A 20,519-nucleotide genomic window follows, 5' to 3' on the forward strand; every position below is an offset into this window, starting at 1 on the left:
TCTGCTCGCAGGGTGAGCAAGCTACAGGCTCATCTTCTAAGCCCCCTTTTCTATCTGTTTAGCCGGATAAAGTAGTGCTTCGTACCAAACCTTCATTTCTTCCTAAGATCGTCACGCCTTTTCATGTGGGACAGTCTATCACTCTGCCCATCTTTTATCCACCCCTGCTTCCCTCAAAGGAGGAGGAAAGACTCCACCGTCTGTACTCAAAACATGCATTGTCTTTTTATCTTGATCTCACAAAAGACTTCAGGGTAGATAAACAATTTTGCGTTGGCTATGTGGGTGCCAAGAAGGGTCAGGCTCTTCAAAAAATCTCCTGATGGCTTGTCCTTTGTATTAAAATATGCTATGCTTTAATGAAGAAGGACCCTCCTGTGGCGCTTGTGTACTCATTCCACTAGAGCAATGGCGGCAACCACGGCATTAGCACATGTAGTCCCAGTCCTTAACATCTGTTAGGACGCAACGTGGGCATCCTTGCACACGTTTAACAGACACTTCTGCCTGGACAGCCAAGCCCAGAGGGACAGGTACTTTGCCTGTTCGGTCCTCCAGGACTTTCTGGTATGATCTTGGTTCGCAGACCCTCCTCTGGGGATGGTATTGCTGCGGTATCTAGTCTAAGGTAAGGAATCTACAACTAACAGTCTCTATTAGATGAACAAGTTACTTACCTTTGGTAACGATGTACCTGGTAGAGACATATGTTAGCTGAGGTTTCCTTACCACCCCACCCCACCCATCCTTCCCTCTCTGTAAACTGATTTCTAGGGATAGGGACTCCCTTAAAGGGCCCTAATTTTGACACACCAGTGGTCAGTGTCTTTCATGGCTCTGCACTTCTGGTGTGGAAAGTCGTGTTAAGAACTGACGTCAGGGCGCAGGTCAGTAACCTGTTCTGTAGGCCTTTAGGCCAAATGTTAAAGGATGAGCTGAACCTCTCTTGCCAGTACATATTGACAGAGTGCTTCTGGGGTTCCTCGTATGAGCAACCTATTGTACAAATTGCAGCAGTCTTTGCAATGTAAGAAACTTCTCTACGTTGCCGTCTAATAATATTGAGAACAGGTCTACATATTTAGCAGATAAATGTAAAAACATTTGACTTCCTTTTGGGACACATATCCTTTAGAGTTAAACGTAAAAAGAGAGATCTGAGAAATCAAATGGCTGGAATTCGAGGGGAGCTCAGAGAGCTGAAGCTGATGTAAGAAGAGTGTGCTGAGTGTGGAAGAAATGTCAAAGGAGAAATAGAGGCAAGCGATATTAACAACCAAACAAAACCAAACAAAATGTGTTTGTAGATAAAATGCACAAAGCCAACAATTCCATAAAAGAATTACTAAAAATGGTTAAGAATTTAGCTGATCCAGTGATAAAGAGGGTGCAACAAAAGAAAAGATGTTAGTCCATACAAGACCAGTTTTAGGAAAGCTCTTGGACATAAGGAAAGTGATTAGCGGCAGTAAGATATTTAGTGTCCTTAATTGCCATTTTATCAGTAACTGTAGTTGACTGCCTATTAGTGCACCTGTCTAGTGTGCTCTTCTGTAATGGAACTGTGCACTGGAAATTCCTTTAAGGCGATTAGAATACTTGCCAAACCTTGTAGCAGGTATCACTGAGGTACGAAGTGCAGGTAGTAACTGGATCTGAGAGCATGCTTGTGCTCTTGTGTAGAGAAGAAATTCTGAATTTAGGGCCCTCAGTACCTTTTCTGTCAGGTGGATCTCCACTCTAAACTAAAACTAATCAGCAAAGAGGTGTGAAGTGAATCCGTTATGGCGGACCAATGTATATGTGCTTTGTTGAGACATATCACTGGTCCTGAAGGGAGGAAGTGTGTTCAAATATCTACCTTTTAAATAGGTGGTGGATGAAGGAGAGGAGGTGAATGAGTTAGCAGGCGCAACACAAATGTTTGACTAGAAACATGTGGCACTAGAAAGACACAATCTTTCTTGAAGGATGCAGATGCTGTGGAAGCCATTGGACTTCTATGTAGCGGCCATTCATGCACTGGTCACAACGTGCAATTTCCTAACTTTGAAATGATCAGGGGTCAGCTGGTAAAGAAAGATTAGTGGCTGAAAAATGCAGACACAGTGAAGACAAAAGAAAACAAAAGCAACTGTCATTATTGTAGTGTGATGAGCACTTGAGTAGAATCAACTATGATGGTTGATTTTAGGATGTCTGTATACCTTAATTGGTTAGCAGGAAATGAGTGTTTCCTGATGTGAATTCAGAGTTTAGCCTTATGCTTTTGTTTTAAAGCTCAGTGAGTTACTAGCAGGATATTAACACCATGCCAGAGTTCCATGGGAAGGTAGCGTATGGCGTGGTGTATGTGGCAAACGACAAATTCTATTGGCTTGTTGGGGTTTGAATATTGTTTTGTTTTAATACCATCATATCACGTGTTGTGCGTTGTTGAAATAAGTGGAATTAGTTATGTGAGGGAAATGTTTCTGAAATTGTTAGTGGAGGGTCGCTAAACTTAAGGTTCTGATGGATACTGCTGACAGCAGATTGCTCACGTTGTGAATCTCCCTAGAGACCACATCTGACATTTGTCTTTGGTTTCGCAGCACCTAGCATGACTTTAAGCCTTGCGACAAATGATCCCTGATGCATCCAAAGCACATCACGGAGCAAAAAGTTAAACTTAGTGTTGCAAAATATAAGTAAAAGGGTCAGTTTTGCTCCTTGTCCGAAGTCATTCCTGTTCATCATCTTCAGGTAAGTACAAGATGGAGTGGAGCGACAAAAAAGAACATGCAAATAATCCAAATGGGGCTTTTTACCGCCACTATTCTCATACTCTTGCTTCAATGCCTGACTTGAATCTGTTTCATATTCTGGAGCCGATGTGCTCCGAATTCCCCAGCCCATTGTCCATTCCACAGCAATCACTGCCTTCAAGGCGGCCATGCTGCTGCTCTTTAACATGGTTCCGGATACCTCTGGTGCACCTCCGGGACTCATTGTTCCAGTGGGGCCTCCAGTTGGTTTTCTGTTGTGGGTCCACCCTTAACATCAGCTGAGCTTGAGCAAAATTAGCCCACTCTGCCCCTGTCAACAATCAATTCCTCTAGTCCTTTGTCACAAGCATTGTTGATTCTTCCTTTATCTGTGCTGTCCTTTTTTCCTGATAAACTTGTACCCGATTTACTCTGATTGCAGATCAGTAACCAGCTTTTGCTGGAGCAGGCCACAAGGCCTTCTTTACAATGAAGAAGGCTCAGTCTAAGTTTGAGGAAGACTTTTTCTCTTCTCTTGCCCAAGGCAGTACTGAGGAGGTTGCCGGCTCTCCTTGGCCCTGATTACTGTCCTCTTGAGCATGTTCTCCACAATGAAAAAGATGGGGAGGTGGAACACTTGCTCTCCCTGCATACACTGATGCTGGCTTATACCGTTGTCTACAAAAGACTACCAGGTTTGATACCATGCTAGTGAAATTGAATTTGCCCTTGGAAGAGAGTGCTTGGTCTGCCACACTCAGCCCTCTAGGACAACATGATTAAGATTTTGACCTACTTTGCCTGAAAGAGTTCAGAAATTCTTTTGCAGAGGCAGCACAGGATAGCCAGGACACTGCAAAATGTATTCTGAGGTCTGGGCTGGATGCTATCAGTTGGGTTGCCCAGGCTGTTGGTATCAGCATTGTTATAATCTTCATGCTTGGATGTATGCCACGGGGCTTTTTCGGACATCTAAGCCACTCATATAGACATGACCTTTGATGGTGCTCCATTGTTCGGCAGTAAGCAGAGTTTAACCTAGAATAGTGACCTGCAGGATGCATACGTACATGTGCCAATCCTGCAGGCCCACATACCGTATCTCCACTTTGTTTGCAGAGCCCTAATGTTTCCAGGCCACCATCCTACCCTTAGGCCTAACATTGTGCCCTTGTGTCTTTACGAAGGTCATGTTGGTGTTACAGGCCCAACTTTGCAGGTCGGGATCGACATACTGGCATACCTCGACACCTGGCTGTTAAAGATGGGCTCACCCCAGAGTGTCTTGATCCACTTCAAGCAATGGTGTGGTTGCTACCAACTTTGGACTTTTCATTGTTGCACTCAAGTCACATCTTTGCTCTTCTGAAAGGATTCCCTTGGTCATGAGTAGTCTGGATGTGGTTGCCATCAGGGTGATAACACCGCAGACCACAGTTCAGGCAATTCAGGCTGTGATTCCAATTTTTCAGGTCTATAACACTGCTTGTATTGTGCATCCCCCTGGTGCTATAGGCTCAATACCACATGCAGGACTTCAATGGTTTATTCGCCTGCAATGGCCACAGAATTGGAGATGCCTCAAGTAAAGGATTCTGATCCCTGTAAAGGCAGCGCAGGAAATTCATTGGTGGATGTCGAATGCCAGTCTAACGTGTGGCAGGCTGTTCTCCCCTCCTTCTCTAGAGATGATGGTGATGGGTGCTTCTACTTTAGTTTGGAGTGGTCACATGAACATCATGGTGATCAGAGGTTTCTGGTTTCCCATGGAGGAGCACATTTACAACAGTTTTCAGGCACTGCATGCAATCCTACAGCCCCTCATGGTATTTTCGCCTTCCTCCAAGGGCAGGTTGATCTAGGTTCTGCAATCTGTGGTACTGCGACAAGCAGGGTGGAGTGAGGTATTGTGCCCTTTGTAAGGAGCGTAAGAGGCTGTGGTCACGACTGGGCCTTCGTTAGGGTCTCTCACTATTACAGCGGACAGGCTCAGCTGCTCCATTCTTGCATATGCTGAGTGGCTTCTGCATCATGAGGTGGTCTAGAGTATCTTCTCCTGGTGGGGTGCTCCCTTGGTAGGTGTTTTTGCTATTTCTGACAACTCTGTGTTCTGTTGCACAAAACATACTCCCCTGATTGTTGAACCGGCTAAGCCGGATAGCTGTAACGACTAAACCCGGAGTTGATACTGGTGGAATGTCCCTACGTGAAGATCAGAATAGTGCATCACCAGTAGGTGGGGAATGAGGCAACTCCTTTTGTTTTATATTCCCTCACACACCCTAGTGGTGTCATGCTTCATCATCGGGAGATCCTGACGCCTAGAAGTCAGGGTGGGCTCAGCCATGTGTCAGGGAGCTCTTAGAAGATGTTTTGGTCCGGGGTGGATAAATATGAAAAATTCACTGTCTCGTGCTTAAAGTTCTCAGGGCCTCCCTCTCTCTTTTACTCAGGTTGTCAAAAGTGCCGGTCTTCATGTGTAAGTCCTCAATCTCCTTGGATACGCTTTCCTCAAAGGCGATCACCTCAGGGGACATCAATGATGAAGGAAGACAAAAGGTGGATTTTAAACGTTGAGTGGTGTGGTTCTGATCCTCTATCTGTGGTTCTTTGTTCATGAAGAATGTTTTTATCCGTATCTTTCGGAAGAATTCTCTCAACTTGCAGCGTATCTGGAATTAGTCCAGGTATGCGGTTGGTACGAAACAGAGGCCCTTATTGAGGACAGTGGTTTCTTCAGTACTCCGAGTGCAATCTGTCAGGTTCACCACTAATCCTGTGTTGTGCTCGTGCCTGCTGTTGGTCCCTTCGTCATACTCCGGGTGCTCACCGGTGTGTTGCTGTCTTCCCATTGTACTTGTTTGTTAAAGTTCTTCTTTCTGCCACGTCTGCCCCTTCTTCCTCCCTGTTCTAAAAAATGGTTCTGATTATAATTGGGTTGGAAGAACGGCCCTGTTTGATAGTGCGGTGGTCCCTGAAATGGTGGTGGTCTGTGGAATGGAACTGGACCAAACGGACTGGGCCATGGGTACATCTGGGGTGGTTGGTAGCCTTGGTTGTAGTTCCCTCGTCTTGGTCTCCTAGGTCTACCTCTCCAACTTTTGTTTGAACCGTCACTTGACCAACCCTCTTGTTCCGACTCTGAATTGCTTGAATCACCCTGGTAAGACAAACCTGACTCTGAGTACTCCTGGCCTTTATAGTCATCCTTTATGTAAGGGTATACTTTTTCGTGGGCACATTTTTAAAGGACTTTTTGCAACTTATTAACCTTGCTTGCATCAAAAAGTCCTTATGTTCGCCTATCTCTTTGTTAACCTCCTCTAGTTTTTTCTTATAGAGTGTGATCTTTATTTCGGTCATCAGTGCATCTTCGCTGGTTTTTTTCTTAACCAAGATAGCTTCCGAGAGGCGTATTGCAGTGTTAATAATAAGGATCAGCCAATCGCGTGTACATTGCCACGCGATCAGCGACCTTTCCTTTTTGAACTGTTGGTCGTCCAAAAATATTCTTGGGGTGTTAGTAACCAAAAGGCCCCTTTAAGTAAGATCTTCATTTGGGCTCGTTTGAGTTCCTTAAGGTCGTCCCAATTCTGTGCTTGGTTCAAGTTTTGACTGGTATTGGTGTCTGGTAACAGTGAAGGACCAGCCAAGATGGCTGATGCAATCTGATCTGAGTACCCTAGACCTAGTGTCTCTGATGCAGAGAGTGATCCCGGTGTACTCATGTTTATTGGGTAGGCCGTGTATAATTCTTATGTGAAGTGAGCAGGACAGAAGAGAAGCATAAGCGATAAAATCGAAAAGACCTCAGAGGGCGGACAGACAAACGAGTTTGCCGATATATGGGTATATATACAGGTTCAATTTGTGAACCCCTTTGATTATTGGACGCCCCACAGCTGTGCGCTGCTCTAAACTACTAACACTTGTGGAGTGTCATAAGTTTCTCACTTCTTGGAGGGCTGAGAGGAACTCGCGAGGGGAGTGCACCCTCCCGTGTATTAACACTATTGCACAAAATGTACTCCCCTGATTGTTGAACCGGCGAAGCCGGATAGCTGTAACGACTAAACCCTGAGTTGACACTGGTGGAATGTCCCTACATGAAGATCAGAATAGTGCATCACCAGTAGGTGAGGAAGTAGGCAACTCCTTTTGTTTTATATTCCCTCACAGACCCTAGAGGTGTCATGCTTCATAATTGGAACACCGTGACGCCTCGAAGTCAGGGTGGGCTCAACCATGTCTCAGGGAGCTTTTAGAAAAAGTTTTGGGCCAGGTGGGGATAAATATTAAAAATCCACTGTCAGATTTCAGTTTCCCTTTATTGTTGGATCTGGCAGGGATATTTAAATGATATAGGAGTAGGGTCGTGTGGTATATTATGGTCCTAACACCCTATTGCCAACATGTTTCAGTCCAATAGTGCCCCATGAAGGGTGCTGGACTTTCTTCAGGGTGAAGGCTGTGACCCCCTGGAAGAAGAAAGGTATGGGAATTTCCCTACACTTTATATTACTAAAGGCTGATAACTGCTCCTTATCTATGTACATGTTATTTGTTATAACTCCATCTGTAGAAGACAAAAACAACATAATAAGCCCCATAATATCATATACTCATTTGTATACAGGGTTGTGTATCATGCATTTGTGCCACTTCCCCGTGAATAGACATTCCGAAGGTGACACAACCATGAACTATACTTTTCAAACGTGTTCCCCTTTTAGTGCTCTAGAGCTTCCTTCTTGAGTGTTTTTTAGGGGGCACATTACGCATTTAATGAGGTCTCGCACACATATGTATTTCAGCCTCTGCTGCTGATCCCACGGGACCTGAAGAAAGTGAGGCCGGACCGAGCACAGCTGATTCCCAGATTTGGTCAGGAGTATATTGTTCTCAAATCTACTGACCCTCAGCATCTGCCCTCCTCTTCAGCTTCCTTTTCTCGAGAATCTGCTGTCCCAGCAGCGTGGCAGAGTATTGTATCCGAGCTCCCACAATCTACATGTCCATGCATGACGATTGAGTGGAACCAGCTGAGAAGTTCTGTACTTCCATCTGAGTTGGTGAAATACATCCTGACTGCTCTCCCCGTTTCCGCAAAGTCAATGTACTCCAGCTGTTCCTCCTCGATTGTCACTGGCAGGCAGGGGCTTTTGTAAGCGTTCCCTGGTCCATTCCTGCACCTGAGGAGATTTACAAGGTCCGGTATCTGTGATTCGATAGAGTAGCCACAAAACCCAGCGTTACAGAAGGGAAAGTAACTTATTCTTTCCCGTCACAAAGAAATTTTGAAAGACTTTGCTAAGCTATGTGAACATAAGATTCAATGGCACTCAGCACTTAGCGGAGCCAAAGAGCGGGGAAGTTGTGTCAAGCCTGTATTGACAAGGAACCTAGAGTTTCAAGTGGTTGGCATTGGTTTTCCTGAGGTGAAAGGCAAGTGGTATGTGGATGTGTTTGGACCTGTCTGATGTGAATGCTAACATCTGGTTGGATTTCCACCAACTTCAAAATATATGTAAAATGGTGGTGTTATTAAGCTACGATTTTTGTAAAAAAAAAATTAAGCATTTGTCCTGTCCTCCTCTTTCATAAGCACTCATGTCATTTAATGTGACACTTGAAGCTGAATACCATTTCAGCAGGATGTCATAAGGACTGGTTTTTCCTACATTCTAACGTTCCATGCATGTATAGTACTTTTAATTTAACGTTATTTTATTGACTTCCAATTCCTGTGCAAAATTATGTTTGTGCGGGGATCACAGTTTAGAGTTGTTCAATATTTATTGCTCCTTTACTGATTTCCTCTGATGGATTGCAGCTGGTCACACCTGGCAAAATTTACCTGGGGAAAAGGCCCAGTTAAAAGCCCATTCTGCTCAGTATTCTTCACTTCCTCATGAAAAACATGAAACAGGAGGCATTTACCATACCCTGGCATTTACATCACCTTGTGGAACGGATAGTCTACCATTCCAAGTTTTCGCAAATGTGAATAGCATCAGTTCTGAGCTTGTGATTGATGTTTTGATGCTGAGTAAGTCATGAAGGAGTACCTAATGAGTTGGTCATGGTGAAAATAACCAAATGTTTGCTAGGTGAGATTGAAGAATATTGGAATTTGTTTGGAGTAAATGACATAAGAATGCCATTGCATACATTTTAAAGCAACAAGTTAAAGGACTGCTTTACTAAAGTTCTTAATGATGACTCATTGGTAGCTGTAGTTTATGGTTGAGCTGGGAGGAGACTTTGAGGAGTCGACTATGCCCCATGTGACTAGCAGCGCTTCGCCGTTTGCCCTGATAACAGGAAGAGTGCCCGGTTTGCGATGTTATTGTTAAATAAGCTGAAGCTGGCTTGTTTCATTATAAAAACATTGGCTCTTCAGAAGTCTTTTGTGCAGAGAAATTGGTTACATGCTTTGTGATTTTAAAATTTAAAATGTTTTGAACAATTATGAGTTGACAAACCGGAAGTAGGAGTATGGAGTATGGAGGAGTGTGGTTCAATGGTTAGAGCGGCAGACCCTGAAGCAGAGTTCTGGCCAGGGACCAGGGTTCGATTCCTGCCTCGGCGGGGCTCGGGCTCAATTTCCTCGGACCTGTCTATTCTCGCCTCGGTGCCTATTCTAATCACGGGCCCCACGCTGCAACTCTGGGCAATAGCTTGCTTAGCCTCCACACCGGCCCCAACAGCGCTAAGGATGCCTGGCTTCACCTTGGGGGCGCCCAGGAGTGGACACTTCACAGGGAAAGCCAGGAGGGGTTCCACAGCGGTATGAGTATCAGCGACAGGAAACCGTAAAGGCGACACCGCAAGGTGGCCGTCTGGTGACAGTGCGCTCTATAAGTACCTTGACATTTACATTTACATTTACAAGTACCGGAATACACTGGGAACTATACATGATTACTGTACATGCTTACGTTGCCTTGCCTGAATTACACCCTCCTCTTCAATTGAAATGCTTTTGTGAAATAGTTCCTATTATAAAGCAATTAGGTAATTAAATAGATGGGTAAAAAGCTGATAAAAAGCTACAGAGTTTGGCATTTCAGGATTAAAATGTTAAGCCAAGACTGGGCACTGTATTGTAGACCTCTTGGGAGCTCCTCCAAGAAATCTTTAGGTGTGTTACAAGCAGCACAGGGTGAGAGTTTCGTTCAGTGTATTACAAGTAAGTAGCAACTCTTATAGTGAGACACCCCCTGCAACCCTCCTTTACCTTACACCTAATTTACACTTTGCTTTAGCACCTTCTTTCCGTTATGTGTAACTGAACATTCATAGAACTGCAACACCTGATATGTTTGCTTAAATGTCCATGGCCTGAATTTGCTTACTTTCTTTTATTAATCAATCTCTGGTATGTAATTCTCATGCTTTATGTCTTTCTTCTAACAGTGCCCGTAGGGCTGTGGACGAGGACGAAGAGGCTGCCCAGGAGCGGCGCAACACACGTTGTATATGGGTGGCGGGGAAAAAGCCCCTGACAGAGCGGGAAGCTGCAGAGCTCATTGTGGATGAGGCTAGAAGACTCCTGCAGGAGGACCTAGCCAAGATGGGCGTGGAGTGGAACCCAGACTCCTCAGTGGACTCTGACACCTCCACTGATACGTCTTTCGAGAGCAGTGTGGAACCAGACATTGTGCGGGATGGCAAACACAAAGGAGCAAGTGCTGAAAGCATACGCAAAGCTGCAGAACTACGCCGTAAGAAAAAAGAGAATATTGTGCTTGAGAAAGCGAAGCAAGATTCACACGGTCGGCGCCATACTGAGCACAAGGTAGATAAACACCCTCTAGCTACTAGTACAATATCAAGTGTGAATCCTAATTGTGCAAATTCCTCTAAAGGTCCAGAAATTGGAGTTTTTCAGGACAACTTGTTGGATGGAGAAGCAAAAAGATCTACTTGCCCTAGGGGCAAAGAGAACATAGCCAACCCTTCTTTCTCTAAAGAGGATATTTCCTGTGGGAAAAATAGTACAGAGCCTAGAGCTGACCATAATGAAAGTTTATCCAATTGTGGGGCTGCAAAATTCATTCCTACCTCTTCTCTTCTCAACAAAGCACCTGTGACAAGCCGGCCTGAAGACAAAAGTGCTTTTAAAACACCAAAGATACTACCAAAGAAAAAGTTAGGCACTTACACAACCAAATCAAATATGGATTGTGTCCCCACTTGTAGTAAATCAGAAGTTAAAAGTATACCTCAAGACATTTCTACCTCCACACTGCCCAACAGAACATCTGAAGGCAAGAGAAGCTTCACAGCACCAAATGAATTGCCAATGAAAAAGATAGACAGTCTTTCAACCAAGCCACATATGGATTCTGCTCCCAGTTGTAGTAAATCAGATAAAAAGCCACATATGGATTCTGCTCCCAGTTGTAGTAAATCAGATAAAAAGCCACATATGGATTCTGCTCCCTGTTGTAGTAAATCAGATGAAAGAACTGTGCTTCAAAATATGAATGAAAACGTTGTTTTGAGGACTTTAGCAGTCAATAAGCATCCTATTTTAGAAACCTGGGGGGCGCCATCTCAACAGTCCTCTGAATGTGCGTTACAGAGCACGGCAGTAACTGTGAAACTACAAACAGAACATTTTGTTACTGGTCTTTCAAACCCTAACAAGCTGAAAGATAATCAATTAACAGCTGTTGTATCTGAAAGCAGTGCCAATGCAAAGTATTTGTGTAAGAATTCAGAGAACCATATAAGAGCAGGCCATACTTTATCTGCAGGAAACTCCAAGACTATTGACTCAGAATTGGCCGAAACACATCAACTTACAACCGATCAAGAATCAAGGCGAATGACTGTCAAGCCCGCATTGGCCAGTGAGGACCCGAGGAATATGAAGGCAGCTAACAACATGCTAATCACACACGAGTATGTTGGAGTTGGAGATAGTGCCCAGTCGGATAAGGGGAGAGAAGATCAAAGTAGCACAAACTGCAATGATCAATATCTGTTCCAAAAAGAAAGTAAAAGAGCAACTGAGGATCCAAAATATCTCATCAATAGCTCCAGCGTGGAAAGGCCACAAAATGCTTTCTCTGCTGAAAAAAACAAATCTCCAGACCTGTATTCAACGTCCAGAGAATTTGAAGATAGTTTCCAGTTGGATACTCAGACAGAAAACATAATTCAGCAGAAGGTGGCAGCAGAATTTGGAGGACAACAGGTAGTGAAAGGCACAAAGCTGGCAGCAATGCCTGAACAAAAATGCTTACTGAAAGAAGGCCGCACCAGCGTTTTACAAACTGAGGATATTAGATATGTTGGTGCGGCTCCAAGTACAGCATTTAACAAAATGGACCATTTCCAGCAGGTGACCTCAAGTGCTGTAAAGGAACCAGCTGGTCCCGGCTGCATTAAGGAAATGGCACCAGGAAGCCCTAAATTATTACTGCCTCTATTTAAATCTAAAGAAGGCAGTTCTTGGCTTGAAGAAAAGGATGTATCCCTGACTGACACACAACTCCAGAGTTTTTTACAGGCTTATCGTAGCCAAGATTTAATAGAGGAGAGTGCCTCGCCAGTTCTTCGCAAAGGTTCTTCCCCGTCGAACATCCAGCATAGCAGTGTAGCAGCGAGGAATGCAGATAGTCGCCTAGAAACTGATACTCTCCTGAACATGAGTGACAGTTTCCTGTTCGACAGTTTTACTGAGGGCCCATCACCAGGTGACAAATCTGAGAACTCTGACTCAGGGTTACCAGGTGAAGGCACAGGACCCCCCACAGAGCCATCTACCAGCTCTTGTACTGTTCATGCACTACAAAAGACACAAAGTGAAAGACCCATTGAGACGTTACCATCTACCTCTCTGAATAAGGTGGGGCCACAAGACCCAACACAATGGAATGACATATCGCTCATATTTGCAGATACTTTTCAAATGTCCGCTACTGGGGACAGTTCGGTGCCCACAATTGCACATAAACCAAGTGTCCCGTCACCCATTCACATCGAATCAAAAACAACACCACCTAAGGACATTGTGGCGTGTGATGGAGAGTCTCAGGCAATCAAAGATGGTGTGGGTAAACTTGGTAGCCCAGCTCTTTGGTCTGGTTCAGAAAACAATGAAGGGCCTCAGAAAGTCATGTTTGCTGTGGATAAACAAGATAGCCCAGCTCTGTGGTCCGATAATTCTTTCGACTTGACCCCCGGCATGCAAGATGTTTTAGATCAGTGGCCTGACCAGTCAACTAGTAAACCCATTGTCGTGGAGCCTGAACAAGTGTGTTCTAGACAGGTAGCCACCAAGAATGTTAAAGATGGCATTGGTACTGTCATGAAATCACTCCCCGCAAAGCAGTCTTTTTCTTGCTTCCTTGCCGTAGAACAAAATCTCCCAAGTGTAGAGACAAAATTGGAGATCTTGGCTCCTCCTAGTCAAAATTCTACACCTTTGTCATTTGCAGAGAACAATAGAAAATCAGCACATACGCTGGACAGCAGGAATGAACTTGTCTGTCTAACTCCAGATGCAGGTACCTCTAAAATAATTGGCATATCATCTGTAAAAGCAGTCAAATCCAATACATTTAAACATGTAGATGAAATCCCACCATTGCATTCACTAAACCATCAGGGTGTCCTAGGCCATCAACAGTTAAATGTGCATTTCATTCAACCAGAAAGAGGAAAGCCTAAACAGGACTCCCCACAAGACAACTCGATCATAGATGCAGATTTTTCCTTGAAGTTGTCGCAGGGTTCGCCACCAGTGCCCTCCAGTTCTGAGAACTTCACAATCATTGATGTGGCAAGTGATCACACACTTTTCAAGACCTTCCTAGAAGAATGGAGTTGCAAGAAGAGGTTTGCCGTCTCTGTAGCATGCGAGAGGAGGAAATTGCCAGTGTCTCCCAGGACCACAATCGGTGGGAGATTCAAACAAGGTGAGTTGTCCAATGTTTTATTGTATTTGATCCATCTCTGTGTAAGATGCAGACTGTTGCATGATTTGAGTGCAACAAAGATCATCAGTGGGCAAAGCAAAGATAATAAAAAGTGCCAGCACATTTTCTATTGATGGATTCTTTCCTTATACAGATTTTTTATTATTTGAAAACTCCCTTTGCTGTGCCGGTTATATAGTAAATTTTCATCACCTTATTTGAGAAATGGTTCAAGATTTGCCTAGTGTTGGACTGGTGTCAATAACCTCGGTGAAGGCAAATTAAAGTATAGGGAAGGCTGGAGGTTTTCTAGAGGGCTGCTGCAATGTGGGCTAATTTTTCTATTGTGGCAAAATTAAGCTTTTTAGTACTGTGACAGACTCTGAAGTGAAGAAACCAGAATTTGACTCCATTTTCCAAATTTTGTATAAGAGGAGGTTCTCATCCCAGTGTGAGCACTCTTATAGAGATTATGACATGATCACTATGTTTGCTTCATTCCATATGGCTAATCCCAGCTGAATATTGTTTCAATATCGAGTTTTAGATCGGTTATTCCATTGTGAGTTGTACTATCCTTTTCACAATATTTATTAGTTTTTTTTCCCCTTCTTGTTGTTGTGGTGTGACCACGACATACTTTAAGGTTTTAGGTACATGTCCTATCTCTTTTCCAGTTTCAGGGAAGCACACAGTTAATTTATAGGGTTGCCGAAAACCAAAGCAACTTTCTATCATGAGGGTAAAACTGTGAATTCATTTGCTTCTCTGACTGTAAGCGAATTGGCAAAATACCCTGAAGATTCTTTCCTAGTATTAGCTTCTTCTTTTTTTCTACATTAAATGTTACATGGCACAGTACCCTTCACTCCAGAGCACAGAGGAAGTCTTGGTGATGCTCTGAGCTCAGCTATGGAGTAAAACGACTCAAGAAAACAGGGAAGGAATATCAGCTCCCTCGCTTGATCTAATGTCCCTGAACATGGGAGAAGTGGGCAAGTGTCAAGAATTCCTGTCATGCGAGGGGAGGAAAACGGTAACCAGCGAAAACGGACTACATCTCCCAGGATGCTTAGCGGTTGAGAGGTTATGTAAACAGGAGAGCTGTTACATAACTCAAGGAAAACACGCCCTTATGTAAACAGGAGAGCTGTTACATAACTCAAGGAAAACACGCCCTTATGTAAACAGGAGAGCTGTTACATAACTCAAGGAAAACACGCCCTATAAAGGGAGGAACCGGGAGGTACAACGCTGTCGGATATTGTGTTTACACCGACGTACCTGCTTAGTGAAGAGCAGTGTTCCGGAGTGGTGCTCCAGTAAGGCAAGAACGGAGGTAGGTCGAGTCGTTACTCCCTGGGCCGTGTCTTGCCCCATCGTCACCTGTGAAGGACCCGGAAGCTCTACCGGATAACCATTGAGCTTCGCTTTTTGACTCGGCTGAGTCAAAGCGCAGTGGCGCTTTTGCTGGTTGGAGTCGTAACTCCCAGCCCGACCAGAGATACAGGGACTGCCAGCTGTAACGCACACCAGGAGGTGTTTGCCGCGTTACAGACTCGGAAGTCCACAGGATCGATCGAGCGGCTGCTCTCGGTTCAGTCTTCTTTGCTTGTGATTGGGGTATCGGTGACGCATCACCAGGAGGTGACTCCGCGTCCCGGTGCAGTCTGAGGAAGAGGTTGAGCGGCTGCTCCCTTCAGGTAGAGACCCCGGCTGGGTGTTTCCCTGACTCCTCGATTCTCCCCAACACTCTTCGTGCCCCTCACAGCCTACCGATTGGCATTGTCGGCCATTTCATTTCTGCCCTCTGTTGGCATACGCCGGGATCGGCGTATATGCAGAGGACGGCTAGGACCATCCGTGCTGTGGGCTGGTAACGTACTTAGCCTGGAGGATTCCAGTGACTATAACCTTTGTTTATTCCTTGTATTATTTTTGCCTTCATTAAAATAACTAAACCTTCACAAGTGGTTGCGTTCTCATTATCGTGTCTGTTAAACGATCCTGAGACGTTCAGGGCGTTACAGCAAGCAGCCATTGTTAAGTGTGCATGCTAGGATCCTTCCAGGACCACTCTGCCACTGCCACATACATCCCTTACATCTTACTGCCCACCCTCTTTTCGAGTGCTCCACTGCTCACGCTCCCTTGGTGCATCCTCCCGGCTTCCTTTTTTGCCTTCTCAGTACTCACTCCTTACCAAGACATAAAACCCAATTCCATGAGTTTTACTGAAATTCCATGTTTGCTCCGCCCCTAACCTTACTGCTGCAGTTCACCTTTTTTTTTTTTTGTAACATATTTTATTGCATTTCTTATTTACCGTTACATCATTACAATGTGCATAGCTTGTAACATTTTATACATCCAGTCTAGTATACATTAGTTCTTCGCAGCCCTCCTCCACAGTCTAGATATATACAACATCCTAATGCGGCTGGTGCATTGTCTAACAGTGAACTAAAAGAAGGTGGACATTTATTACAAACATGTTACTACAATATTACTGCTGCAGTTCACCTTTGATACAAGCTTCTATGAGTCGATCATATTTCTAGACCTGGATGTGGATAGGCCATGGTTTTCCACAACTTGCTATAAGTATCACACACATCTTCAAGCTGACTATCCTTGGCCATAACCATGGTATGTAACATCTCCATCTCCCCCATTTAACACTCTCACTTGTATACTCATTTACTGTCCACCGTACCCTACTGCCAAGTTCTTATCCATCCTGCATGACTTTTTCAATCTAGTTGCCATAAAAGCTTCTTAGCATTCAGTTTTAGGTGATTTAATCTCTGGATCTATTGTATTCCAACAACAAAGGTTGTCTGGGCATGTACTTGACCCTTTGCTTATCTCAATCCGTTCCCTATTCCACACCCTAGCCAGTCTTCTACTAGACCCTACTTTGATGATTTTAGCAGTATTTGTTACCTATGCCATTACTCTTCCATGGACCAATCACTTTGCTGTACCTTTCTCCATTCATTTTCCTATTGCTAATAAGTCTCCTGCCTCTTCTTCCTCCACTGCATTCTGACACTGGCCTTCGCTTAACCATACATCATTCTAAGAAACTTTTTAATCCACTCCCTGCAATGCTAGTGAATTCGGGTAAGGGTTTGCCAATAGCTTAAATTCTTGGATATTGAATGCTTCTGATCGCCTCATCCGATTGTAGTAAAAAAAAAAAAAAAAAAAGAAGGTTCCGCACTGCTCCCTCGGGAGATCGCAAGGACATTCCTGCTGACAATCAACTTTGCGATCCAAGAGTTTTTCCTTTAAGTCGGGTAAGTCCAAGAAGCACAAGAAGAAGTTGAGGCGTTCTTTGACTTTCCCGTCCAAACACTGTACTGCTAGTCCCACTCACACACACCACCTGCGGAGGAGACGCCCTCGCCCACTCCGTGCTACCCTGAGTTCCCTGGAGCCAGAGCGACACCAGCCCAACTTAAAGGATTGTATTACTCCATGCACGCCATCTTTGGGCCACCGACTCCTTTTGGTTCACCTTTGGGCCCCATGAAACCAAGAAGTGCCTCTGCTGGGTTACCACTGGTGGGTTCACCCCCGATGCCACCCGGGTCCTCTAGGTTCACCCCTAGATATATGGAGCAACACTGTCATGGGTGCCTTCTTCCTAAATGGCCCCTTCCATTCTGGTGCTGTCCTCAACGCCACCTGTGTCACTCGACGATGAACCCATTCTTATTTCTGGCACCGCCCAACATCAATGCCGGCGCCATCCAGGACCTACCTGCTTCTGGACCTACCACTCCTAGATCAACACTACCTTTCTAAGCATTCTGGTCAACTAGAAGAGGACCCTGAGCCAGGTGAAGACTGGTAAGAGGAGCTGGGTGATGCCCGTGGCCTGGACCCTTCACCGGACTCTGACATGCTTTACCCTCAAGGCCACAGTGATGCGCAGGGTGGCAGAGGTCCTTGACCTTCAGCTGCCTGCTATCGAGGTCCAGAACGTCTTGATGGAGGGGCTTTACTCGGAGACCAGTTCGGCTGAACCATTACTGCCTTTTAACAAGTTCCTCACTGACGTTCTCCTGGGGGCTTGGGCCAAACCTTGTACAAGGGCTCTTGTAAATCACATGATTTCCCGACGCAGTCACCCAAAGAGACCCCAAAGACCCATCCTTCCTCTCCCAACGCCCATCCCTGGAGAGCCTGGTTGTTCAGGCCTCAACGTCGAAGGTTAACCCAAATGTGTTCCCTTTCACCCCACCGTAAAGGGAATTCAAGAGGCTTGACACCTCTGGGAAGCATATTTTCTCTTTCACCAAGCCTAGCCTTGCGGTGAACACCACATACCTCTTGAGCCGATACCGCCATGTGTGTTGGACTCAGTTGCACAGCTGCTCCCTATGCTTCCCGAGGAGGTTCAAGCTATCTACAACCAAGCATTGGTCAAGATGCAGTGAGTTTCGCCATCAGTTGTAAGCTGTATGCCATGGACTCCCTAAGCAGAGCCATGGCTTCTATGGTAGTGCTGCGTCGCCATGGCTGGTTGTGGCCCACAGGGTTCCTGGGGGATGTCCAAGTGTCGCTATTTGACATGCCCTTTGAGGGCTCCCACCTTTTTTAGTGACAAAGATGACACATTGCTCAATGGTTTCGGGACGGCTGGTTCATCGCCAGATCTCTCAGGCTTTCCTTGTTTGCCCAGTCCCAGCAGCAGTCCATTTGCTCTACTGCGCCTGTTGCTTGGGCACATATGGGCATCCGCAATAACACCCGTACTCTCTGGTACAATAGCCTGTTCAGTCCTTTCGTGGGCAGGGCCGTGTATCTCAGAGGATGCGAGAGCCAGACCCAGCGTGCTGTCCAGTCCCTCACCCCTCCAGCTGCCAGCTTTAGTGCACCGTCCAGGCAACACAACCATCCCGTTGGGGGCAGGATCAGGGATCACCTGCCCCAATGGTATGCGATAACCTCCGACAAGTGGGTGCTCCAGATAGTTCGTAAAGAGTATTGTCTCCCATTTGTGGAAACCCCTCCACACTTGCTTCCTTCTCCTTCCCATGAATGGCTGACGGAGGACCATCTGTCCTTGCTCCATCAGGAAGTACAAAGGAGCCATTGAGAGGATGCCTGTGCCAGACCTAAGGCCTGGTTGTTATTTCTGCTTCTTTGTGGTGCCCAAAAAAGATGGAGACCTATGTCCTATACGAGATCTGTGCCCTCTCAACTACTTCCTGAAATGAAACAAATTCAAGATATTTACATTGGCTCAGGTTCTGTCTGTGCTGGACCCTGAGTCAGGATGGTGGCACTGGACCTGGAGGACACGTGTGTGCAAATTCCCATCCACCTGGCCCTCGGTTTTACCTGCTATTCACTGTGCGCCACATGCATTTCCAGTTTGCTCTGCTCCCTTTCGGCCTTACCGATGCCCTTCTGGTGTTCACGAATGGGATGGCCATGGTTGCAGCTCATCTGCACAGGTTAGGGGGGTGGTCCAGTTTTCTCCTTTCTTGACTCCATCATCTGGACCCGCAGAGAGCTCTCTCGTTCTAAATTGATCGCACTAAGGACCATCGGATGGACGATCAGCTCTTTATCAGACTCACTTGAGCGAAAAAGGACAAGGCTGTGCAGAAGCGGTCCATCTCTCAATAGATTGTATTCTGCATTAAAATCTGCTATTCATTGGCTAAGAAGCATGCTCCTGAGAGCTTGAGGGCCCATTCCGCCAATGCCACTATTACTGCGTCGGCACTCTGGATACCTCTCCTGGACATCTGCCACGCATTGTGTGGGTGTCCCCACACACATTCACTAAGCATTACTACTTGAACAGTCAGGTTCATCGAGTCGGGCAAAATGCCCATTCGGTCCTCCAGGATTTTTCTGGTTTAAGCCAGCTTGCAGATCCACCTTTGGTGGGGACATTGCTTGTGTAGGAATCTGCGGTTAGAAATCTCCATATGAAGAACAAGTTAGTTACCTTTTGTACTGCTTTTTCTGGTAGTGACTGTCTAACCGCAAATTCCTCACCAATCCTCCCATCTTTCCGCTCTGCAAACTGGGATCCTACCCTAATGTTTCCATTAGATAGCGTACATTCCTCAAAACATAGGTTTTTACATGGCTCTGCGTTTTGGGCGCGAAAATAGTAACAAAATAAACTCATGTCAGCGTGCCGGGATGGTGCATATCTGGGCACCGCAGTGTCACTTTTGACGTGGATGTGGAGTCGATCTACGCCCCCTACCGGTGCACAGAGGTACTGCTCAAGATTTTCCGGGTTCAGTCTGACGCCTAGGCAATATTCTAAGGTGAGGCATCTGTGGTCAGATAGTTTCTACCAGAAAAGGCATCACTGAAGGTAAGAAACGTGTTTCTCAGAGCTTCTGTGCCGCCTTGATCCTCTTGGACACCGTGGGTTGCTCCCCCCTTCGGGCTAAACTTCGCTCTTATGGGGTCACTAGCCTTGCCCAGACATTCCTTGAACCCTTCTTGATATACAAAACAGTGATGCCCGTAGGGTTACAGTGCGCTCTATAAATGAAAATACATACATGTAATGCTTGAATTAATCTCAGCCACTAGCAATTGCTCGGGCCATATCTCAGGCCGTAGTTATTCTGCACACCATGCCACCTCAGTTTGGGCCCAGCTATATGCAAATCAGCGCTGACCCTGCTCCAGTGAGAACAGTCCAGCCTGTACTGCTGAACTGTTCCGATTAGAGCAAGGTCAAGACTGATTTGCACATGAATGGGTACAAAGTGAGGTGGTATGGTGGGCAAAAAAAGATGAACTGTTGCCCGAGCAATTGCCAGTGGCTGAGGTTAATTCAAACATGTCA

The 20,519-nt window shown here is 45.5% G+C and overlaps 1 protein-coding gene across 4 annotated transcripts in view; it reads left to right on the top strand.

The window, feature by feature from the left end:
• The window catches only part of POLQ (DNA polymerase theta), a 580,345-nt gene that overhangs the window by 196,416 nt on the left and 363,410 nt on the right, over positions 1-20,519 (top strand). For all 4 annotated transcript variants that reach the window (XM_085621032.1, XM_085621029.1, XM_085621031.1 and 1 more), the window contains exon 17: positions 10,167-13,681. In XM_085621032.1, coding sequence (XP_085477158.1) covers positions 10,167-13,681 — 3,515 coding nt within the window. The remainder of the gene's footprint in view (positions 1-10,166; positions 13,682-20,519) is intronic.

The sequence above is a fragment of the Triturus cristatus genome, chromosome 8 (assembly GCF_964204655.1).
Source record: "Triturus cristatus chromosome 8, aTriCri1.1, whole genome shotgun sequence".
NCBI lineage: Eukaryota > Metazoa > Chordata > Amphibia > Caudata > Salamandridae > Triturus > Triturus cristatus.